We start from the raw sequence: 19,022 nt of genomic DNA, 5'->3' as shown, positions 1-19,022 counted from the left end.
TAAAATAGTATGTTGATAAACCAGTTACAAAACCATTAAGGAATCGTAACTTCAAAAGTGTAGACTTTATGTTTACCTGCCCCAATGACTCTCTCAATGCGTATTCTTGAGGGATCGATCTCCTTTGCAAATTCATGGACTGCTAGGGATGGGTCTTCATATGTATCTGGATCTATGTAAGTTTTAATTCCTGGGAAGTGTACTGCAACAAAATAAAAGACTGAATTAGTTCAAGGGTATTCTAGTAATCAAACATCTTGTGAATATTTGAAATGAGGAGTGACGTACTAAAGTAGTCATTCTTTTTTTTAACTGAACTATAAATGACTCACAATGTTATGTTAGTTTCAGGTGTACAACATAGTGATTCGATATTTTTATACATTACAAAATGATCACCACAATAAGTCTAGTTACCACCTGCCACCATACAAAGCTTTTAAAATCTTATTGACTATGTTCCCTGTACTTTACATTACATATCCATTACTTATTTAATAACTGGAAGTTTGTACCTCTTATCTATTGGATAATTGCTTTACAATGTTGTGTTAGTTTCTGCTGTACAACAAAGTGAATCAGCCATATGCATACATATATGTGTTTTTGTTTTCTTCAGGAAAATATCCAGAATTGGAACTGTTGGATTGCATAGTAGTTCTATTTTTACTTTTTTGAGGAACCTCCACACTGTTTTTCAAAGTGGCTGTACCAATTTACATTCCTGCCAACAGTGCATGAGGGTTTCCTCTTCTCCACGTCCCTGCCAACACTTGTTCTTTGTTGTCTCTTTGATAATAACCATTCTGACATGTGTAAGGTGATACCTCATTGTGGGTTTGATTTTCATTTCCTTGATGATTAGTGATGTTGAGCATCTTTTCATGTGTCTATTGCCCATCTGTATGTCTTCTTTAGAAAAATGTCTATTTAGCTCCTCTGCCCATTTATTAATCGGGTTGTTTGTTTTTATGATGTAAGCATTCTTGTTACTTAAATTCAATTCTCTTTTCTATTTTTGTCTCCCCCCCACCCACTTGCCACCCCATTAAAGCTTTGAATACTTGGACTCAGAATTTTATTTACCTAATTCTCGATGTAAAATGACCTCGTAATTTCAGAGAGAGTGAGCTGACAAGTTCCATAAGACACATTTTTACTATATTTCTGTAAAACGTTTAATCAGCTCACTTAGCCACTAGTACCCATATATTTTACATTTGATCTAGCTCAGGACATGGGGGAAACAAAGCATAAACCTTCTCCCCCTCCAAAAAAAAAAAAAACAAGCCCCTTAGAGTCCCTCCTGGACCTTTGTACTCTAAGGCACTAGGTTTTCCTGAACTCATGTCCCAGTCCTGTGGTCTCTCCCCTTCCAGAAACTCTTAGGCAGTAAAGCACAGACTCCATGGCACAGTGACAGGGAGGACCACTACACTGTGGAAATGGCCCTGTCCTGTGTTCTTGTATTTGCTTCCATGGCCAAATTGCACATTGTCCTGGAAAGAACCCACTGTCTACCCTGGAGGGGAGGATAAGAATCAAAGGTCCAAATCTGGTCACTGCCCAGATGTAGCTGCTCCTCTTTCCCTGGTGGGTGCTCACAGCCCACAGGCAGGTAGGAAGATGAATAGGGGTGGCTAGAAAATTGGATGTCTGGTTGCATATTAATTTGCAACTTCTTCAGTATGTAAAGTAGTCACAGACTCCCTGTGGATATTCCTCTGTTTTGCTCACTGGTTTCTGTTTTCCACATCACGTTGCTAGCTCCTGGAGGACAGGAGATCATTTCTTATACATCTTTGCACCTTTCCAAATACCTTAGGTGTAGTTTTATAGGCAATAAACACACAGCAAACCTTTACTGAATACGAATTAGTAAGGATTAAAAGATCAACGCTAAATTTGTGGCAGAGTAAATTATATCTGGTTTTGTTGCTTCTTAGATTTTGAAAAACATACAACACCCTGAATTAAGCATTGCCTAGGTCTCCTTAGAAACATGCTCTTGCAAGAATATCTCAAAAGCAAACAAACAAAAGGCAATAAAATGAGTTTAGAGGAGGTGATGAAATGCCCATTATTAGCAATAATTTGCTTCATGAGTTCTTCTATGCCTGTTGTCTTCTTTCATTACTTTTTGCTTCCTGTCTTCTAGTACTGGATTTGAGAAGATTAGTACTTCCCAAAAGAGCTCCAGTAAATCATATTTCTCGATAGATTTGACTGATTCTGAAATGCTATGCTTTTCTTGACTTCTCAAACTCAAGAATTTGACTTTAGATTGGAGGAAACAAGAACAGATCATTTGTACCTCTAGTTCATATGCTTCAGGATATTTTTGTAACAGTAGGAGCTGTGATTTCAGATTGAATGCTAGAAGCTCAAAGGCTACTATGAGATGATTAGTAGTATCATATTGATAACATTACTTTATGCACAGGTAACAGATGCCATTTATTAACTCATACATGGTTTTAACATTTAACCATTCAATAATTTAAAGTGATATACATTCTACAGAATAAACTGATTAGTTAGTATCACTTTTTTTTTTTTTTTTTTTTACAATATATGTAGTATAGGAAAAAACAAAAACCCAAACTTAGCTTCAATTTTGAATATCTGGTTACTACTTATTCGTGTCTTCTTAAACATCTGTTTGTTATCTTTCTTCTGTTGTACCTGGCTGCCTCAGGTTATTTTCATTGCTTCTTGCTGGGCCCATCTGGTTTAGTTTATGCTAAACTGCTAGTTGGAAAACAGGTAATAAGTACCTCAGGAGCATCTTTTTCTTTTGCAGTTCAGTACTGAATTCACTGCAGTGAATCTTAGGGTTGCTCAGCTTAAGTCATTGGTCCAGGTGTCTAGATCCAGGTTTCTGCCTCTGTCTACATTACTTTCAGCTCATCCTTTGCCTGGTATCAGCTGTCTCGGCTCTCCCTTCTCTGCCAGGGCAGTGAGCCTCAAACTCTTTGTGAAAAGAACCACCTAGGAGAGCTTCCTGAAAATGTTTATGTCTTAGCCCTACCCTGGACCTTCTGAGTCTGAACTTTGGTGAGTAAGGGTGAAACATTCTAATGCAGCTTGTCCTCAGACCTCTGTCTGAGAAATCACATGAGCCTTAAAAATAGCCCTAAAGCATCCCTCTAGTTTATAATTTCCTCACTTAAATCCTTTCCGTTAGCTGGAGGGTAATATAGATCGAAAAGTCCCTTATGACTTGAGCTCAATTTGAAATAGAAGATGAGTTTAAATAGTTAAACAACTTGCCTCACATATTATCTCTATACTGTGGTTAATTAGAGAACATCCCTTTCCTGTTAATTCAGCGTCTCATGCCAGAGAATCTGTCTTGACAAAGTAGTTTGCAATTTGGAGGTGGAGGTGAAGGTGGGTGTTGGGGAGGAGATGGTGGCAATTATCAAACCAACTATAGTGGTAATTATAGCTTGCTTGGGAAGAGATCCTTCAAATGAATATAACCTTGTAGTCAGCTCAAGGATTTCATACATATTCTAAGAGTTAAAGAGCTGATTTTCTATTTTAGTGTTAATGAATTGTAAATTGATTTGTTATATGTTAAATGACAGTCCCTGTAAGAGGGAATAAGAATTCCTTAATATTTCTATGGCTAATACTCCACTAAATAAAACCAACTAATGTTTTGGAGCCATTGTGAATGGTAAATAACTAGATATAATCAGTCATCTTGTATTTTTAGCATATTCAGTCTGTTGTGTTTTCCAGCAAGCAGAATTAGGAAAAAGGTAATATCATTTAATGAGAAGCAGGTGCAATTTCCACCAGCAAACCTAGAAACCAGATGAAAAGTCTTAATGCTGAAAGGTTGGAACTGAATTTCTTTGGCTTTCACAATTCATGGATACAAGTTTAAAATGAACTCTTGAAGTGCTGGAACAGTAGAAAATTATGGAATACTGTCACTGAACTACTTACAATGCCCATTCTGTAAGTCCTTTCTTCTCTTCTCTTCTGACTTCATTTTGGCCTTTATATACCATTGACATCTTTAAAAAAGGTAAACAGAATCTTATTTTAGTAATTATGCAGGATAAGAACCAATATTAATTAAAATACTTATCACCCATAGGCAAAAGTTATAAAGACCACTTTTAAGAACATATTTATAACATATGAAAATACTCCATAGAAGGTTTTTTTTAAATACATCAAAATTAGCCCCAGATAGGAATAAAATACTCTCAAGTGGATTGACTGATCCACATGATAGGAAGTTTAGAAAATATTTAATAACAAGCAATAACCATCATGTCTTTCCTTACATGGTCTCTAATAGCTAGAGTCGATGAAATGCATTAAAAGTCACAATGGAAAAATTGTTTTTGATTCAGAATCTCAGAAATTTAGACAACTGTCTTCCAGTTTCAGTGCTAAACCTCATTTTTTTTTTTTAATATTAGAAATGTGGTGGAGGCATGTTCTGTGCTTTCTCGGAAGAATCACGCTCTGAAGAACAGGCAGGTGCTTATCTCCTATGACTTCTTCAACATGAAAAATTCGGCAACATCCATATTATCTAACAGCTCATCAAGTTGCTAATTCCAAATGGTTAAACAGAACACATCTGTGGTGCACAACCCAATCTTTCAGTGTGAATTTGGTCTCAGATCCTATGACAAATTGCATATTTATTCAGAAACGTCTTACAATTTTCATAGAATAATTTCCAGTGAATGCTCCCCTAGCATAGTGCTTAAAAGATGCTCCAGAATGAATTATTTTATCTTATGTAATTGAACTTTTTTTTTCCAGTATGTAGAATGTTAAGGCAGTTTCTGATGTCATATAAATTGGCAAACATGGAAATTGTACTAAATTATTTTCAACTTTCAATTTTTTTGATTATTATTAAATCTTTTAAAAAATGGTACTCAAATTCTGCTTCAGGAATCCCAAATAAAGATAGCAGTCGAGCCCAAATCTCAGGTTTATTAGGCCAATTTTATTTAGCCTACAATGACTGTAAAGTCTTCTTTTGTCATTTTTATGTATAAAGGCAGTATTTTCTGATATTTTAATGAAATGTTTTTCTACATGTGTATGTGCTATTTAAATCACTGTTTGCTGAAATACTCTGTGAGGAAATAAGGCCTTAGCTCATGTTCTACAAATACATAAAATATAACTTAAAAATCAGAACCAATTTTGCTACATGTTGAATCACTATTAAATAAAATAGAATTTGAATCAATTTCCATTATGAACTTAGAGGCATTCTTTAAAATTGACAATAAATATGACACTGCTATTAAAATGAACTCTGAGACACTATTAATTGCAAGAGTCATGCTATGTCTATTAATACACCTGAAAATTTTAAGTGAACATAGGGGTAAATGTGCCCCTTTTACAATTAATTTCATAAGGAAGCCACCATTTCAACTTAACCACATTAGAATATCCTCGTGTTTCTTTGTTCCTTGATAAATCCTATAAAGTGGATTTGTTATAACTAAATCTGATACACTCTTAACAGGTAGCAGTTACATTTCCTCAGGGACCCACACTTGATAAGTGTCTAAGTAATTGTCAATTTATTGATATATACTTCTAGTCTGCTGTCAAAATTTCAGATATTTTTTCATATATGCATATTCTCTATAATTCTGTAATGATTTTTAACAAAATATTGGTATGTAAGAGTTTTAAAAATGAATAAAACAAAGGGTGTTCATAGTTGCTGAACTACTGGCTCTGAAGGTAATTTCTGGGCATCATCAAATAATCAGGGTTTCCCAGCAGAGCTGGTGTACTTTAGCTGGAGTCAGTAAGGATGTGTATTGTTTCACTGGCATTCTTATTACAGTTTTAAATCATGACACTGATATTTTGCTGTATCAGGAAAACTCTCAAGGTATTTTGTGCCACTATTGATAATCTAGATGGAATATTTTCCCCTCGTAGGAGTGAAAATATGATCTGAAGACTTCACAATTTCTGACAAAAGTCTGGGCCAAATATCAAGAGCTCAATAAGAAATGACACTTATTCTTTTAAATAATTTCATACACACTTTCTTCATTCACATCTCTGCATTGTCAGTAACTGGCTCATGGAAACAATCTAATATGTTTAAAAATCAATAAAGCATTTTAATGCTTTGTGATACCAAACTGTGTAAAAATAGAAATCTAAGGTTTAGATGGATGAAGCACTTTGACCAGCTAGTTGGGATTCAAGTCTCGGTCTTTTGCTACATTAAATTTATTGTTATTTTAAATTTTCATCCATATTACTCTTAGGTGGAATAATAACTTGATTTATACAACCATTAATATAGTTCTAATATAGATCCTTTCAATATTTAATGGATAGAATAAAACATTTCTATAATATTAAGTTTATAAAGCACTTTATATATATTGTTCAGTTTCTCTGTTGAATTATATTTTTTTTCCAAGCAAAATCCCTTTAATGGTATAATTTGATTGCAGTAAAGGAAAAACCCAGACGTAACTTATTAAGTAGGATTTTATCACTCATTGTTTTCAAAGTGTTTTTATCAAGTCTTCAGTTGCTTCCATATTCAGGGAACTGTTGACAGAGAACTTGCCATGGTGGTTCTATTGCCACATAGAGTTCACTGTCAGAGTGGAATCTGCCTTGACCCCTTTTTCTCACATTTATACTTTGCTAAGTTTAAAAGCCCCTGAACGCACAGTGTATAAGAAGAATGGCTATTCACAAATCTTGGAAATATTCTGGTATAATTCAGTTACCTTCCAGTGATTAGGAAGAACAAAGTAAGAATGACGAGGAGAGTGAATCCTCCCACGGCCGCGGTGGCTATCACGAGAATCTGCCCCTGTTCCGCTGCCATGTCAGAAGCTGAAACACAGGTACAATATTAGCATTTCCCTGGGTGACGTTTCACTACCAAATTATTTTACAACTTAGTATATGCTTGAAAATATGGTAATGCATACCAAAAAATCCCACCACATTCGCCCTTTATTTGGCACACAAGATGCAAACCCCAAATGAGGGCTGAAGACTGAGGTCATAACCTACCACATAACCCTTTCTTCTTTTTTGCAAAAATACCAAGAAAGCAGATGGATTCCTGTTACCCCTCATTTTAAGATTAAGTAGGTTTTGCAAAATTAAATCAGCAGACGCACTAAAGGATTTTGTTTATATAATTGCTAAGTTATTTACTTGAACACTTTTGCCAACTGTTGGGCTACACCCTGCAGGCCTGCAAACCTTGTAAATGCCCAGCTGAGAGACAAAAGAAAGAGCCAGAAGACAGTGACAGAGACAGCGATGGCTTATTGGTTAGGGATTCTTACAAGTCTGTAAGTCCTGGAGCGACACCCCATCGTGGACAGCAGAGAGCAGGCAGGACACAGTAACAGCCTTCACTATAGAGGCGGGGGTGGTGCTACCATTTATAGGGGGAATTGACTTCAGGTTGGCTCATCAGTTACCAGGGAAACCAGCAGCTGGTACAGGTGGCAAGCATGTAGGCAGTTACTGGTTAAACCCTATAATTAAGAGGATTGTATAGTCATGTGAGCAGGGTGTAGGTGAAGCATGGGCTGGTCTAGCAGTGGGTGGACAGAGAGTAAGAGGAGAGCCATCTTGAGTGGCCTGACCATCCACCAACAGACCAGGCTTTACAAACTGTTTTGATGTCTGTTTTCACAAAGTGAAAAGGCTATTATTGCACAATTTAAGAACAAACTTCTTTATATTTCAAAGAACTTAATTCAAACATCAAAGTTATGAATTCCCACCTCTAGAGCACAAGGGTATACATAGTAGTTGCTTAGATGTTTGACTAGCAGTCATTAAAAAAATGACATTTAAAAGCTTCCTTGTTTCAGGAAAAGTATAGATTATGTATGATAACAGCATATTACTTCTCTCATTTACAAAACTGTATCAAAACTGCAAGCGCTGCATGTTTCACTAACCTTCCAGGAATCTTTTAAAATATCTTAGTTCAATTAATTCATTAGCACTTTTCCTTCTCTGTATTACTGAAGTTTTAATGAGATACAATTTTATTGGACGGCATATGGGTAATTGCTTAATAATAGAAGTAAGGAAACTGAAGCTCAGTGAAGTTAAAGAACTTGATCCACCTCACACATGACTATCACCAGAATTCAGGCTTTACATATTTGTTTCATTTCTCCTTCCTATGCTATAACTTGCAATAATAATTCAGTTAATTATCAATATTCTAAAACATTAAATCAATCAGTGCCTCCAATATCCCTTAACTTAAATAAAGCTTGATTTTTATTTAGATTACTATAAAAAATGATTAATCAGTTGAAAGCAGCGAACTGAATCAAAGAAAGAATATAACTGAAAAGCAAACTGCTTAGTTCTCTACCATAATAATTTAAATTTATTAAACCTGGGTACTTTCCGTAGAAGTAGATCTTTTTCTGGGAATCAAGTACGGGGTAAACTATGTGCAAATCATAGCCAGAGTAATAACTTTCTCATAAAAATGACATATCTACTAGAGAATATCTAAACCTTAAATGCTATTGTTGAGTCAGTAAGAAACCAGTTAAGCATTTAGGAGGCTTTTTAAGAAATATAAATGTAAATAAAAACAAAAGTCATTTATGTTCATGTTTTAGTAAGAAATTTACTAAACCTTGGAATTAGACCTTAGTCACTATGATTTTTTTTCTTTTTTTTTTTTGCAGTATGCAGGCCTCTCACTGTTATGGCCTCTCCCGTCGCAGAGCACAGGCTCTGGACGCGCAGGCTCAGCGGCCATGGCTCACGGGCCCAGCTGCTCCGCGGCATGTGGGATCTTCCCGGACCAGGGCACGAACCCGTGTCCCCTGCATCGGCAGGCGGACTCTCACCCACTGCGCCACCAGGGAAGCCCAGTCACTATGATTTTATCAAGATATTTTCAGGCAATCTATTTCAGTGTTGAGTTGTAGCACACAACCTGTGTAGAGACAAGTTAAATAGTTGAATCTTATCCAATAAATAACGTACTGAAGGTATTTTATTAGGTCCTCACCGGATTTCCTAATTTTCAAAATAACACTGATACCATGGGAATTAATGTGTGCTTTAAAATGTCACATTTTCTCATTGAAAATTATTGAATAACAAATTGTAAGGAGTAGATGTTATAGAAAACATTAACTTTTTGAAGATAAAGGAGGTAGCATTTAAAAAGAAAACATTATTTACTTACCAACTGGTGTATTTGTAAAATATATAGTTCAAGAGTTTTAAACCTAGAGCATGTATTTTCATGGTAGCCAGGTAGCAAGTGATTTATTGACACCATGTATTCAAAGTTCAGATGGTGGAGATGATTATGTAATTGGGTACCTTTGGAAAATCAGATTACCTCATTATAGAAAATTGTGTTGTTTAATTTAAATAATTGCTCAGTAAAATGCCAGTACTACTAATATGTCTTCTTTTTCACCCTTGTGATTACATATTTATGAACTTTGCTTCAATTAAGACTTTAATAGGATAACAGTATTAAGATGTGACACTTTGAAAAATGTATATTTCTGCATAATTGTTTCTTAAACATCTGTATTAGGAATTCTAAACACTCCTCTGTGGAGAATATTATATATATATATATGTATATATATATATTTGAAAATAAGTCATTTGAAAATAAGAGTATATAATGTGATGTACTATTATACCGACAGTAAAATTCTCTGGATGATGGGGCTGGGTTGATTATGAAAACATTATGAATCTCATCATCGTCATCAACAATAGCCATATGTACTCAGTAGTAAACTCTCCTCTAGCAGCATGCTTAGTGTTTCAAATTCATTATCAAATTTATCTGCACAACATCTTAATAGGTAGGTACTATTATTATTCCTAGTTTAAGTGGTTATATTACTTGCCTAAGGTCACACGACTTGTACACAAGAAAGCTGGCCACCCAACCCTGATTTATCAGTCTCCAAGTCCATACTATTGCCACTATTTTGCACCACCATTTACACTAACAGAACAACTGGCTTGGGGCTCTTCTGTGTGTTCTAGAACCATCATAGCCTTGCTTGACCTTGGTTTTATGTCTGTAAAAATGAGAATGCTGAATTAAATATTCTTAACACAATCCTTCAGAGCAATTTTACTATGATATTGTGTTATTCACTAAGGCTGCAATCAAATACTGGGAAGAACAAGATTTGCCATATGGAAATAAGAGGAATTCATAGGACCTGTGCTTCAGCTCTTGGTCTGGATAGGGATAATTTCTGCCTTTTTATCGTATTAATGTAGCCAAACACAGGTCTCTGACTTTATCTCAGGATAAAGTCCAAAGCCCTTAACTTTGTTAACAAGGCTCTCTACAAATGGCTCTAGCATATATCTCCAGATTCATCTCTCATCATTCTCTAACCATGCTAAATTTCTGCCAGTTCCTTCAATGCGCTGGACTTTCATGGTCAATTCCTAATCAATTCTCCTACATGAACATCACATCATTTTCTGGTTGTTTAGATTTTGTTAGGTCCCTAGATATATGTTCCCATAGACCCTTGTACTACTTTTATCCATAAATTTCTATCATGTTTTACTGAAATTACCTTTTTTTGGTAATCTTTCTATTAGATTGCAAATTCTATTGCAGGGACTTTATTCACTATAGTATCTATAATATGTTGAATGAAGACACCCTTTCCTCCTCCCCCTCCCCCAAAAGGAATTTGTAGGTGTAACTGAGGACCTCAATCATCCTGGATCAACTGGGTGGGCCCAAATCCATGAAAAGGGTCTTTATAAGAGACAGAAGAAGAGAAAATAAAGAGGAGAAGGCCAGAGACAGAGACTAGAGTTATGCAGCCACAAGCCAAGGAATGCCTGGAGCCACCAGACAGTGGGAGAGGCAAGGAAGGCTTCTCTCCTAGAGCCTTAGGGGAGAGTATGCTTCTGCTTCTGGCTTCCATAACTGTGAGAGAACGAATTTGGTGTTTTAAGCCACTATGTGTGGTAATTTGTTATGGTAACCCTAGGAAACTAATACAGTATTTGACCTACAGAGTTTGATACATGGTAGTAGCTCAATAAATATTTGTTTGTGTGAATGGTTTGAATGATTGTGTGCATTGGATGATTCCAGTATAAAACACGTCAGGTTAACCTAGGGTAATCCATATTCTTGCCTTCCACTTGATATGTAGAGATTTACCTTGAAGGTAGTAACGTTATGTATATGAAGTAAGTCTATCCAACACTATTTTAATCAGAGGACTCTAATTATTCTGTATTATTGGAGATAATGCTTCCTGGAAGGCAGGGACTACTAGAAAGAACAGACTTCTACATTTGATCAGGTTGAGTAGATTAAGTTTATAAATGTGAATCCAAGGTTAAGAATTTATTAGTTCATTCAATAAATGTTTATTGAGCACCTATTACATGGCAGGCACTGAGACGGACTCTAGGGATACAGTGGTAAACAATAAAGACTGTCCTCCTGGATTTACCATCCAGTGGGGAAGATAAACAATGAGCAAATAATTACGAGTCTACGAACTGTTACAAAAGAGAAACTGTAAGGTGCTCTGGAAGAGAATAAACAGCCTTTGACGGTGAGTCAGCAGAGTGGGAGTTTGGAAATATGATGTGTTGGAAGAAGGAGGAGGAGGGGAAGGAAAAGGAATAGGAGGAGGGAGACAGTGAGGAGTTGTTCCTTGTTTAGAGGTCTCAAAGACTTGATTAATGTAAACAGACACTTCAACAAATAAACCATAAAATCATCTACCAAGTGGATTCCATAAAAATAAGTATAGCTACAAATTCCTCTGTTGTGAAAACTTGTCTATAGTGCCACCTATTCATGTTTTCAATCCTGAGAAGAAGCTTGCTTATTTCTAATTAGTTTTGTAGGAGAAATGTGTATACAGAGCAAACCTGTCCTTCAGAGGTAACACAATAAGAAACACAATAATCTATGGTAAGAAATAAAATTCAATTGTGACTAGGTGATTGGGAATATTCCTTTGCTTAATGGAATGAGGTTGTAGTCTTAGAAAAAGATAAGTATATTAAAATGATATATTTCATTCTATGGTTTGGAAAGAAGCATACTTCCTTAAGAGGAAGAAATTACCCCAAAAGAGTTGCAAATTTGTTATTGAGCAAGGACTTAGTACCTACCCAATGCCTGGCATAAGTCAGGATGACATTATTAAGTGAGGTTTGCTTTAGATATTGCTATTTAAAGAGAAAAAAGTGAAGTTCTTTACTTGAAATCCAAATACTTAAAAAAAATAGATTTCATGTCTTAAGGAAAGTATGAGGGAAAAGCAATTTGGCTATTTTTAACCAAAGAATTTTCTTCTATGGAGGCATATGATTTTGTCTCTCTGTAATCAAGATTATTCTAGTTTATATTTACATTTCAAAGTAAAATCTGTTATTTGTATTCTGTGTCATTTTCTATGCAATAGCTTTTTAAAGTTAACTCTTTTCTGTTTTAACATCTTTTTAAAGTTACGGAAGACAACATTTACATGATTTTTTTGAATAAAGCATTTCTCAAAATGTTGCCCAGTGAAATAAATTTGTTTCATATTCACATGTTTTATTTATGACTCCCAATTTTAGATGAAATGTCAAAATTTCAAATACTATTATCTCAACACTTTACCAAATGATTTTTTTAAACACAGCAGAAATCTCAACAAAGTAATGTATGGAGAGCACCCATTAAATTAACCTTAAGGTTTGTTGATGATCGATTCAGGAAATCCTTAGCATTATTTTTTTCAGGAAAAAAATTCCCCTCTCAGGGTATATATTGCAGTCAGGATTGCTTTAACCTTATGAAATGAGGCATATATATATAAAGACATAGTAATATACAATGGAGGCTCATGAGTCTGTAAAATCTCACCACTGTATGGTCATGTAGACATAAGAGTGTGAGATAGCAATGAAAACTGAACAAATAGTTCTCCTAGATGAAGATAATCTTGTGATTTTGTAGATGGTGTTATTCTCTTGGCCACCTGGACTTGAAGCATGAGGTCATCTTTGATTTTACCTTTCCCTATAACTCCAGGTCCAAAGTCAAATTATTATTATGTCTTGTGTTATCTTGTTTTTATTACCACTGGTACTGCCTCTAAGACTTCAGCCTCACGTGATTAAGCTACTTTTATAATTTTCTATTAGACTGCCTTTCCACAGTGTCTCTTCCTAATCCAACCCACATTATGTGGCCAGATAATTATACTTCAAAATAATACTTAAAAATACTCACCAAATAAAATGATTTAAAAATTAAAAAAAAAAAAAAAACCTCAGACTTTCCTCTTGCCTAGACAGTAAAATCCTCCCATTGCAGTAAGTATACCATTCTTAGAGATGTCCAAGACTGAAACTTTGGACTCAGCCCTCACATAATGCAGGCAGATCATCAGATCATCAATCCTGTCATTCCTACATTTTAAAGTATTTTTTAATTCATTCCCATTCCCTCCTATCCTCACAGCTATTTTCTTAGTTCAGATACTCATCTTATCACATGTATTTGAATTCAGCTAGATGGCAAGTTCAATTATGTGGAATGTGGTGGAGCACTGCCAAACAAGACAGACGTAAAGAGCCTCTGAAGAAACATCTGACAGATGTTCACATACTAATGAACGCAGAGTTTACTCATAAAGCAGCTTCAGTGCCTCACACTCTTACTTCAGACATGTTTATTGATTTCCAAGTTCACAAAGCAGATACCTGAAGAGAGGGAATTGAATGGAAGTGCACACTGCTAGGCTGACTGAAAGAACAACTGGGAAAACTGAAAATCTGACATAAAATTCCAAAATATATACTACTCTGGAGGCAGGAGTTGAGGATCAAATAGCCCTATAAAATTCAAGGAGCACCAAAGGACTCACTATGTTAGAACCCAATACATTAACACGATCATTCAAGGTCCATTAAAAAATGCTGAGATATGTTCAAGATATTTTATATAAAAGGACAGGAGTTTGTGGATGCATTATTAGAAAAATATTCAAAATATTTAAAAATTATAAAAATAATACTTTAAAGACCAAACCTCTGTCTGAAAACTTCAACTATCAAAAATGATTCAATTTCTGAAGATTTCCATTTTTTGGCCCATTTCAACTATGTCATAAGCTTCTTGAGGGCAGAAATAATATCATTCTCCTTTCTGTATCACATGGGATTAGCACAGTGCCTTACACAGTATAGGGATTAATAAATGCATATTTTCATGAAGAAGAGATAAAGAACACATTCTAGATGTAAGGATTAAACATCGCTGACTATAAAAAGTTTTCATGTATGATTTGTTTGGTAATATTAATGCTTAAAAATGTTCTAGTGACACAAAAAATTCCCCTACACTTTTGTATTTTGGCATTTAATATGTTCAAAGATAAATTAATAGAAAATAGTGTGAATAAACTTCTTTATTCAAATATCCCAGCCTAGGGTTTGAATGAAGTAGCTATTTAGAGGAAGAGGTATTGCCTGAGATTGTACTAACATGTTCCTTTTATATTCATTCAACATTTGGTGCCATCTACCAAAAGGAAAAATATCCCTAAGACTGGTATACGAGAGAGAGAGAGAGAGATAGAGAGAGAGAAAATAGCAAGAAACTCTCTGATACACTCCAGGAAGCCAGTTACTGAATTCTCTTCTCAGCTGGATGGAAACAAACCTCATGAATCATTTCTGTTGAAGTAAAGACCCTTAGCTGGGATTACACGTTTTCAAAAAATTATTTCACATGCGTGCTTTCCTCCACTGCTCTGTCGTTTCTCCAGAAACAATGCAATTCAGTACTTCAAAGTGTGGCTACATTGGGACACAGAAGACTTCAAGATTCAGTCTTCTTGATGACCTTAATTTACTTGTCAGATAAAAATGCCAAATGACACAGGGATAATTGGAAAATGTGAATGTGGTACAACCTGATGGAGAGGCAGAAGCAGAGGCAGGTAGTGCAGCAAGATGAAACACTTGTCTTTTTCTTTTTTTAAAGAGATTTTTGTCTGCATTAATAAATGGTCAACATGCCTTGCTACAGGTAGGCTTCATGTGACAAATATCAAAGAACAAAGAAAAGAGATTGAGGCATTTAAACACCTGGAACTACTGTTAACATTCTAAATGTCACGAGTTTAATTTGTAATTATCTATATTTCATATAGTTACTGGCAGTTGAGATAGATCTTTGATAACATTTTTTTTTTACAATTGAAATACTCATGTTGCCAAAGTACATATTTCATCATTTTCTTTAAAGATCCAGTGTACAACAGAATTTCCTTACAAATTTCACAGATTCCCTGGAATACTGATCTGGAACCTATTATGTTCAATTTCAAACACTATTCAGCAAGTATCATAATAATAATAGTGGATATTTACATATTGGTAGGCATATATATGCACTTGAGGTTATAGCTTTTAATATAAAGGTTAGTGTGGTTCGAGGTTAAGTAGGTTTGTAATTAAATGTATAGAGATCACAAATTTCATAGGCTTATAAAATAAAGGATTTATTTAGGATCTGTTTTTCATAAAAATATTTAAAGAGGGCTTCCCTGGTGGCGCAGTGGTTGAGAGTCCGACTGCCGATGCAGGGGACACGGGTTCGTGTCTCGGTCCGGGAGGATCCCACATGCCGCGGAGCGGCTGGGCCCGTGAGCCGTAGCCACTGAGTCTGCGCGTCCGGAGCCTGTGCTCCGCAATGGGAGAGGCCACAACAGTGAGAGGCCCGCATACCGCAGAAAAAAAAAAACAAAAAAAACAACAACAACAACAAAAAATATTTAAAGAAAAAATCCTGATAAGAAACAGATTGATTACTTAGAAAAAGTTGTATAGATTTTCTTGAGGGAATCCTCTTCACTGACGCATTATTCATTCAAAAACAACAAAATGTGGCACATATATACAATGGAATATTACTCAGCCATAAAAAGAAATGAAATTGAGCTATTTGTAATGAGGTGGATAGACCTAGAGTCTGTCATACAGAGTGAAGTAAGTCAGAAAGAGAAAGACAAATACCGTATGCTAACACATATATATGGAATCTAAGAAAAAAAAAAAAAGGTCATGAAGAACCTAGGGGCAAGACAGGAATAAAGACACAGACCTACTAGAGAATGGACTTGAGGGTATGGGGAGCGGGAAGGGTAAGCTGTGACAAAGCAAGAGAGAGGCATGGACATATATACACTACCAAATGTAAGGTAGATAGCTAGTGGGAAGCAGCCGCATAGCACAGGGAGATCAGCTCAGTGCTTTGTGACCGCCTGGAGGGATGGAATAGGGAGGGTGGGAGGGAGGGAGATGCAAGAGGGAAGAGATATGGGAACACATGTATATGTATAACTGATTCACTTTGTTATAAAGCAGAAACTAACACACCATTGTAAAGCAATTATACTCCAATAAAGATGTAAAAAAAGTAAAAAAATAAAAATATATTTTAAATATTTAACAAAACATTTAAATAAACCTGAAACAACTTTAATTTTTAAATTTTAATTAAATATATCAAGTATTAGTTTATACAAATAAAACTATTTACAATTCCAAAAAAAACCCCAACAAAAATATTAATTATTTAGAATGTGCTAAACACTATGATATAAGGATTGGGGAGACAAAGAAAACTAAAGCATATTTTCCTGTCTTCATAGTAGTTTCTCTTTAGCAAAGGGGTTACAGATGTAAGCCTTAATTGTAATATAATAAAATTGTTGCTAAAATGGAGGTACATGTGAAGGTAATGAGGGAAGAGTAGGAGAGTAATAACCTCGATGGGAAGAAGTGAAGGAAGGTTTATAAAGGAGGTGATTCCTAAGCTAAACCTAGAATGATTAGAATAAATTTGCAAGTCACCAAGGTGATGAGTAGGTATTGGGACATTCTAGTTTGAAGAAATGACCTCATATATATGGAGACACAAAATAGCTCACCATCTTGAGTTGCTGTTTCTGTGTACTTTGTGATGTCTGAGACACAGATCAAGAGGCTGAATAGGAGGTTGGAGAGAGAGAGGCAAGGGATGGATCATGACAATTTAAATTGACATCACGCTTATGTTTTTCTCAGGCTACCATTCATACTCAGGTTCAGAGGTAGAGTTGATGGAGATGTGAGTTTCATCAGAATTGCCATTTTTACTGGAGATATAAACTCATGTATATATATGGGAAGGACTTGCCTGAAGATAAATCCAACAGAGAAGAAAGCAGAACTGAGACCAAGAAAGTATTGAGAACATAGTTGGAAAGCCTGGATTTGGCCTGAATCTCATGCTACTCCTTGACTTTGGTTACAGAAAGCAATAAAGTCCCACTTTTTGTTAAGCTGGTTGGGGTTTTGTTACTTGAAACTTATAGTCCTATTTAATATAATGAACCAAAGGGGAAAGAATTTGGTTGTATTTTTCCACATGCATATCCTAATATGAGGGGACGGGAGGGTAAGTGGGTCTTTATATTTCCAAACTAGGTACTAACAATTTCTCATTGTTTATTATGTTGCTTGAGCTGGATGTTTTCTATCTCCATTTACTAGTTTTTAAAAAAAGTTTAATGTTGAACACAGCCTCCTGAGTATGTTTGTCCCCACAATGAGATGGATAGGATAGGAAGGATAAGGTGAAATGGGATGGGGTGTGGTTACCGACCTTTGTTATACAAAGAATATCAAATGCTCTGCCTGAAGAGATTCCTTTTTTTTTTTTTTCTTTAATAGACAGATTCAGGGGGAAATCAGTCCTGTCTAGCGTATATTTAGTGGATCTCATGCACTGATTTAGTAAAAATTGCATGGATGTAAAAACAAACAAACCCAAAATAAAAACAAATGAACTGACATTTCTGGCAAGTTTAGCGTGACAGCATGTTAAAATCAGATTGTGGAAGAATCTGCCCAATTTAAACCCATCTAATTATAAACTCATTACTACCAAATCTGGAGCTAAACAAATTCCTGTGGAAGACCTTTACTTAATTTTCTCAGTTAATGATAAAGCAGATTTGAGGCTACAGTTGTCCCTTATATGGCTTCAGTAGAAGTATTTGTGAAAGCACAGAAACCAGCAATGTTGGGGTGGGAGTGTAATTTCTCTGTTTTATGGACCCAAGCACGGTGTCCCAAGTAATTTAGATCCCAGACATCTAACAGGGACCTGTTACCCCTTAAGCCAGAACTCATTTGATCATCCCCTGAAAGCAAATAATTTGTAGGGCAAGTTTTTGGATCATTGTTTGAAACTGTTTGAAGCCTGTTCTGAATAACACCAAACTATTTACCTCAACTTTTCACCAATCACTATAATTGGTTCTGGAAAGATTCAAGGAGAATCAACCCATTTTAAAAAGGGCCAACCTATAGTCCTACAAAACTATGGCTCGATTCAATTTTTCTCAGAGTCCCTCAATTATTTATGTTAATTGCTTTCCCTTAAACGATGAGTGAGGTCTCCAAGGTAAATATTTTGTATTAGAAGCAGGAGGGTTTTGGGCACAGTATTACTCTACTATTTAATGTTATTAGTTTCAAGAAAATAAGGCTGTTTGCTTTGCATATATATCTTCCACTAAAGTTTTAATTCATTGCCTAGAGGATCAAGTTAACTTAAAACTGAGGCTTAGTATTAAGATTCCAAAAAAATGAGAGTAAACGCCACTCTAAAAGAATGGTGAGCTAACGGGGAAAACTTTCCTGACATACCCATTCACAATTTCATGTAATATAAACAGGCATTGTGTTTTATTTATTCACCTTTTAAACCAATATCTTCACAATTTGATACCGATTGTAGACAAACTGCATATGCGCCATCTTGGTAGACAGAAAGATAAACCTCTTCCTATATGTTGATGATATGGGTTTCATTTTCAACAACTAGAACTGATTTCTGGATACAAATAATTCAGCCATTCTACTGCTTCAGAAAGAATTGTATAATCATCAACTTTATCAAAACTAAA

The 19,022-nt window shown here is 35.4% G+C and overlaps 1 protein-coding gene across 1 annotated transcript in view; it reads right to left on the bottom strand.

Annotated features, from left to right (window-relative positions):
- LOC111178990 (ephrin type-A receptor 6) overlaps positions 1-19,022 on the bottom strand; it is a 201,620-nt gene that overhangs the window by 147,733 nt on the left and 34,865 nt on the right. The window contains 3 exon segments of the mRNA XM_089909884.1: positions 77-202; positions 3,961-4,031; positions 6,765-6,891. Of these exon segments, the coding sequence (XP_089766010.1) occupies positions 77-202; positions 3,961-4,031; positions 6,765-6,891 (324 nt within the window).

Source organism: Delphinapterus leucas, chromosome 4 (assembly GCF_059928025.1).
Source record: "Delphinapterus leucas isolate spDelLeu-1000000601 "Yukka" chromosome 4, BTC_Dleu_Yukka2, whole genome shotgun sequence".
Taxonomy (NCBI): Eukaryota; Metazoa; Chordata; class Mammalia; order Artiodactyla; family Monodontidae; genus Delphinapterus; species Delphinapterus leucas.
The sequence above is the reverse complement of the archived record's forward strand: the minus strand, read 5'-3'. Positions and strand labels throughout refer to the sequence as shown.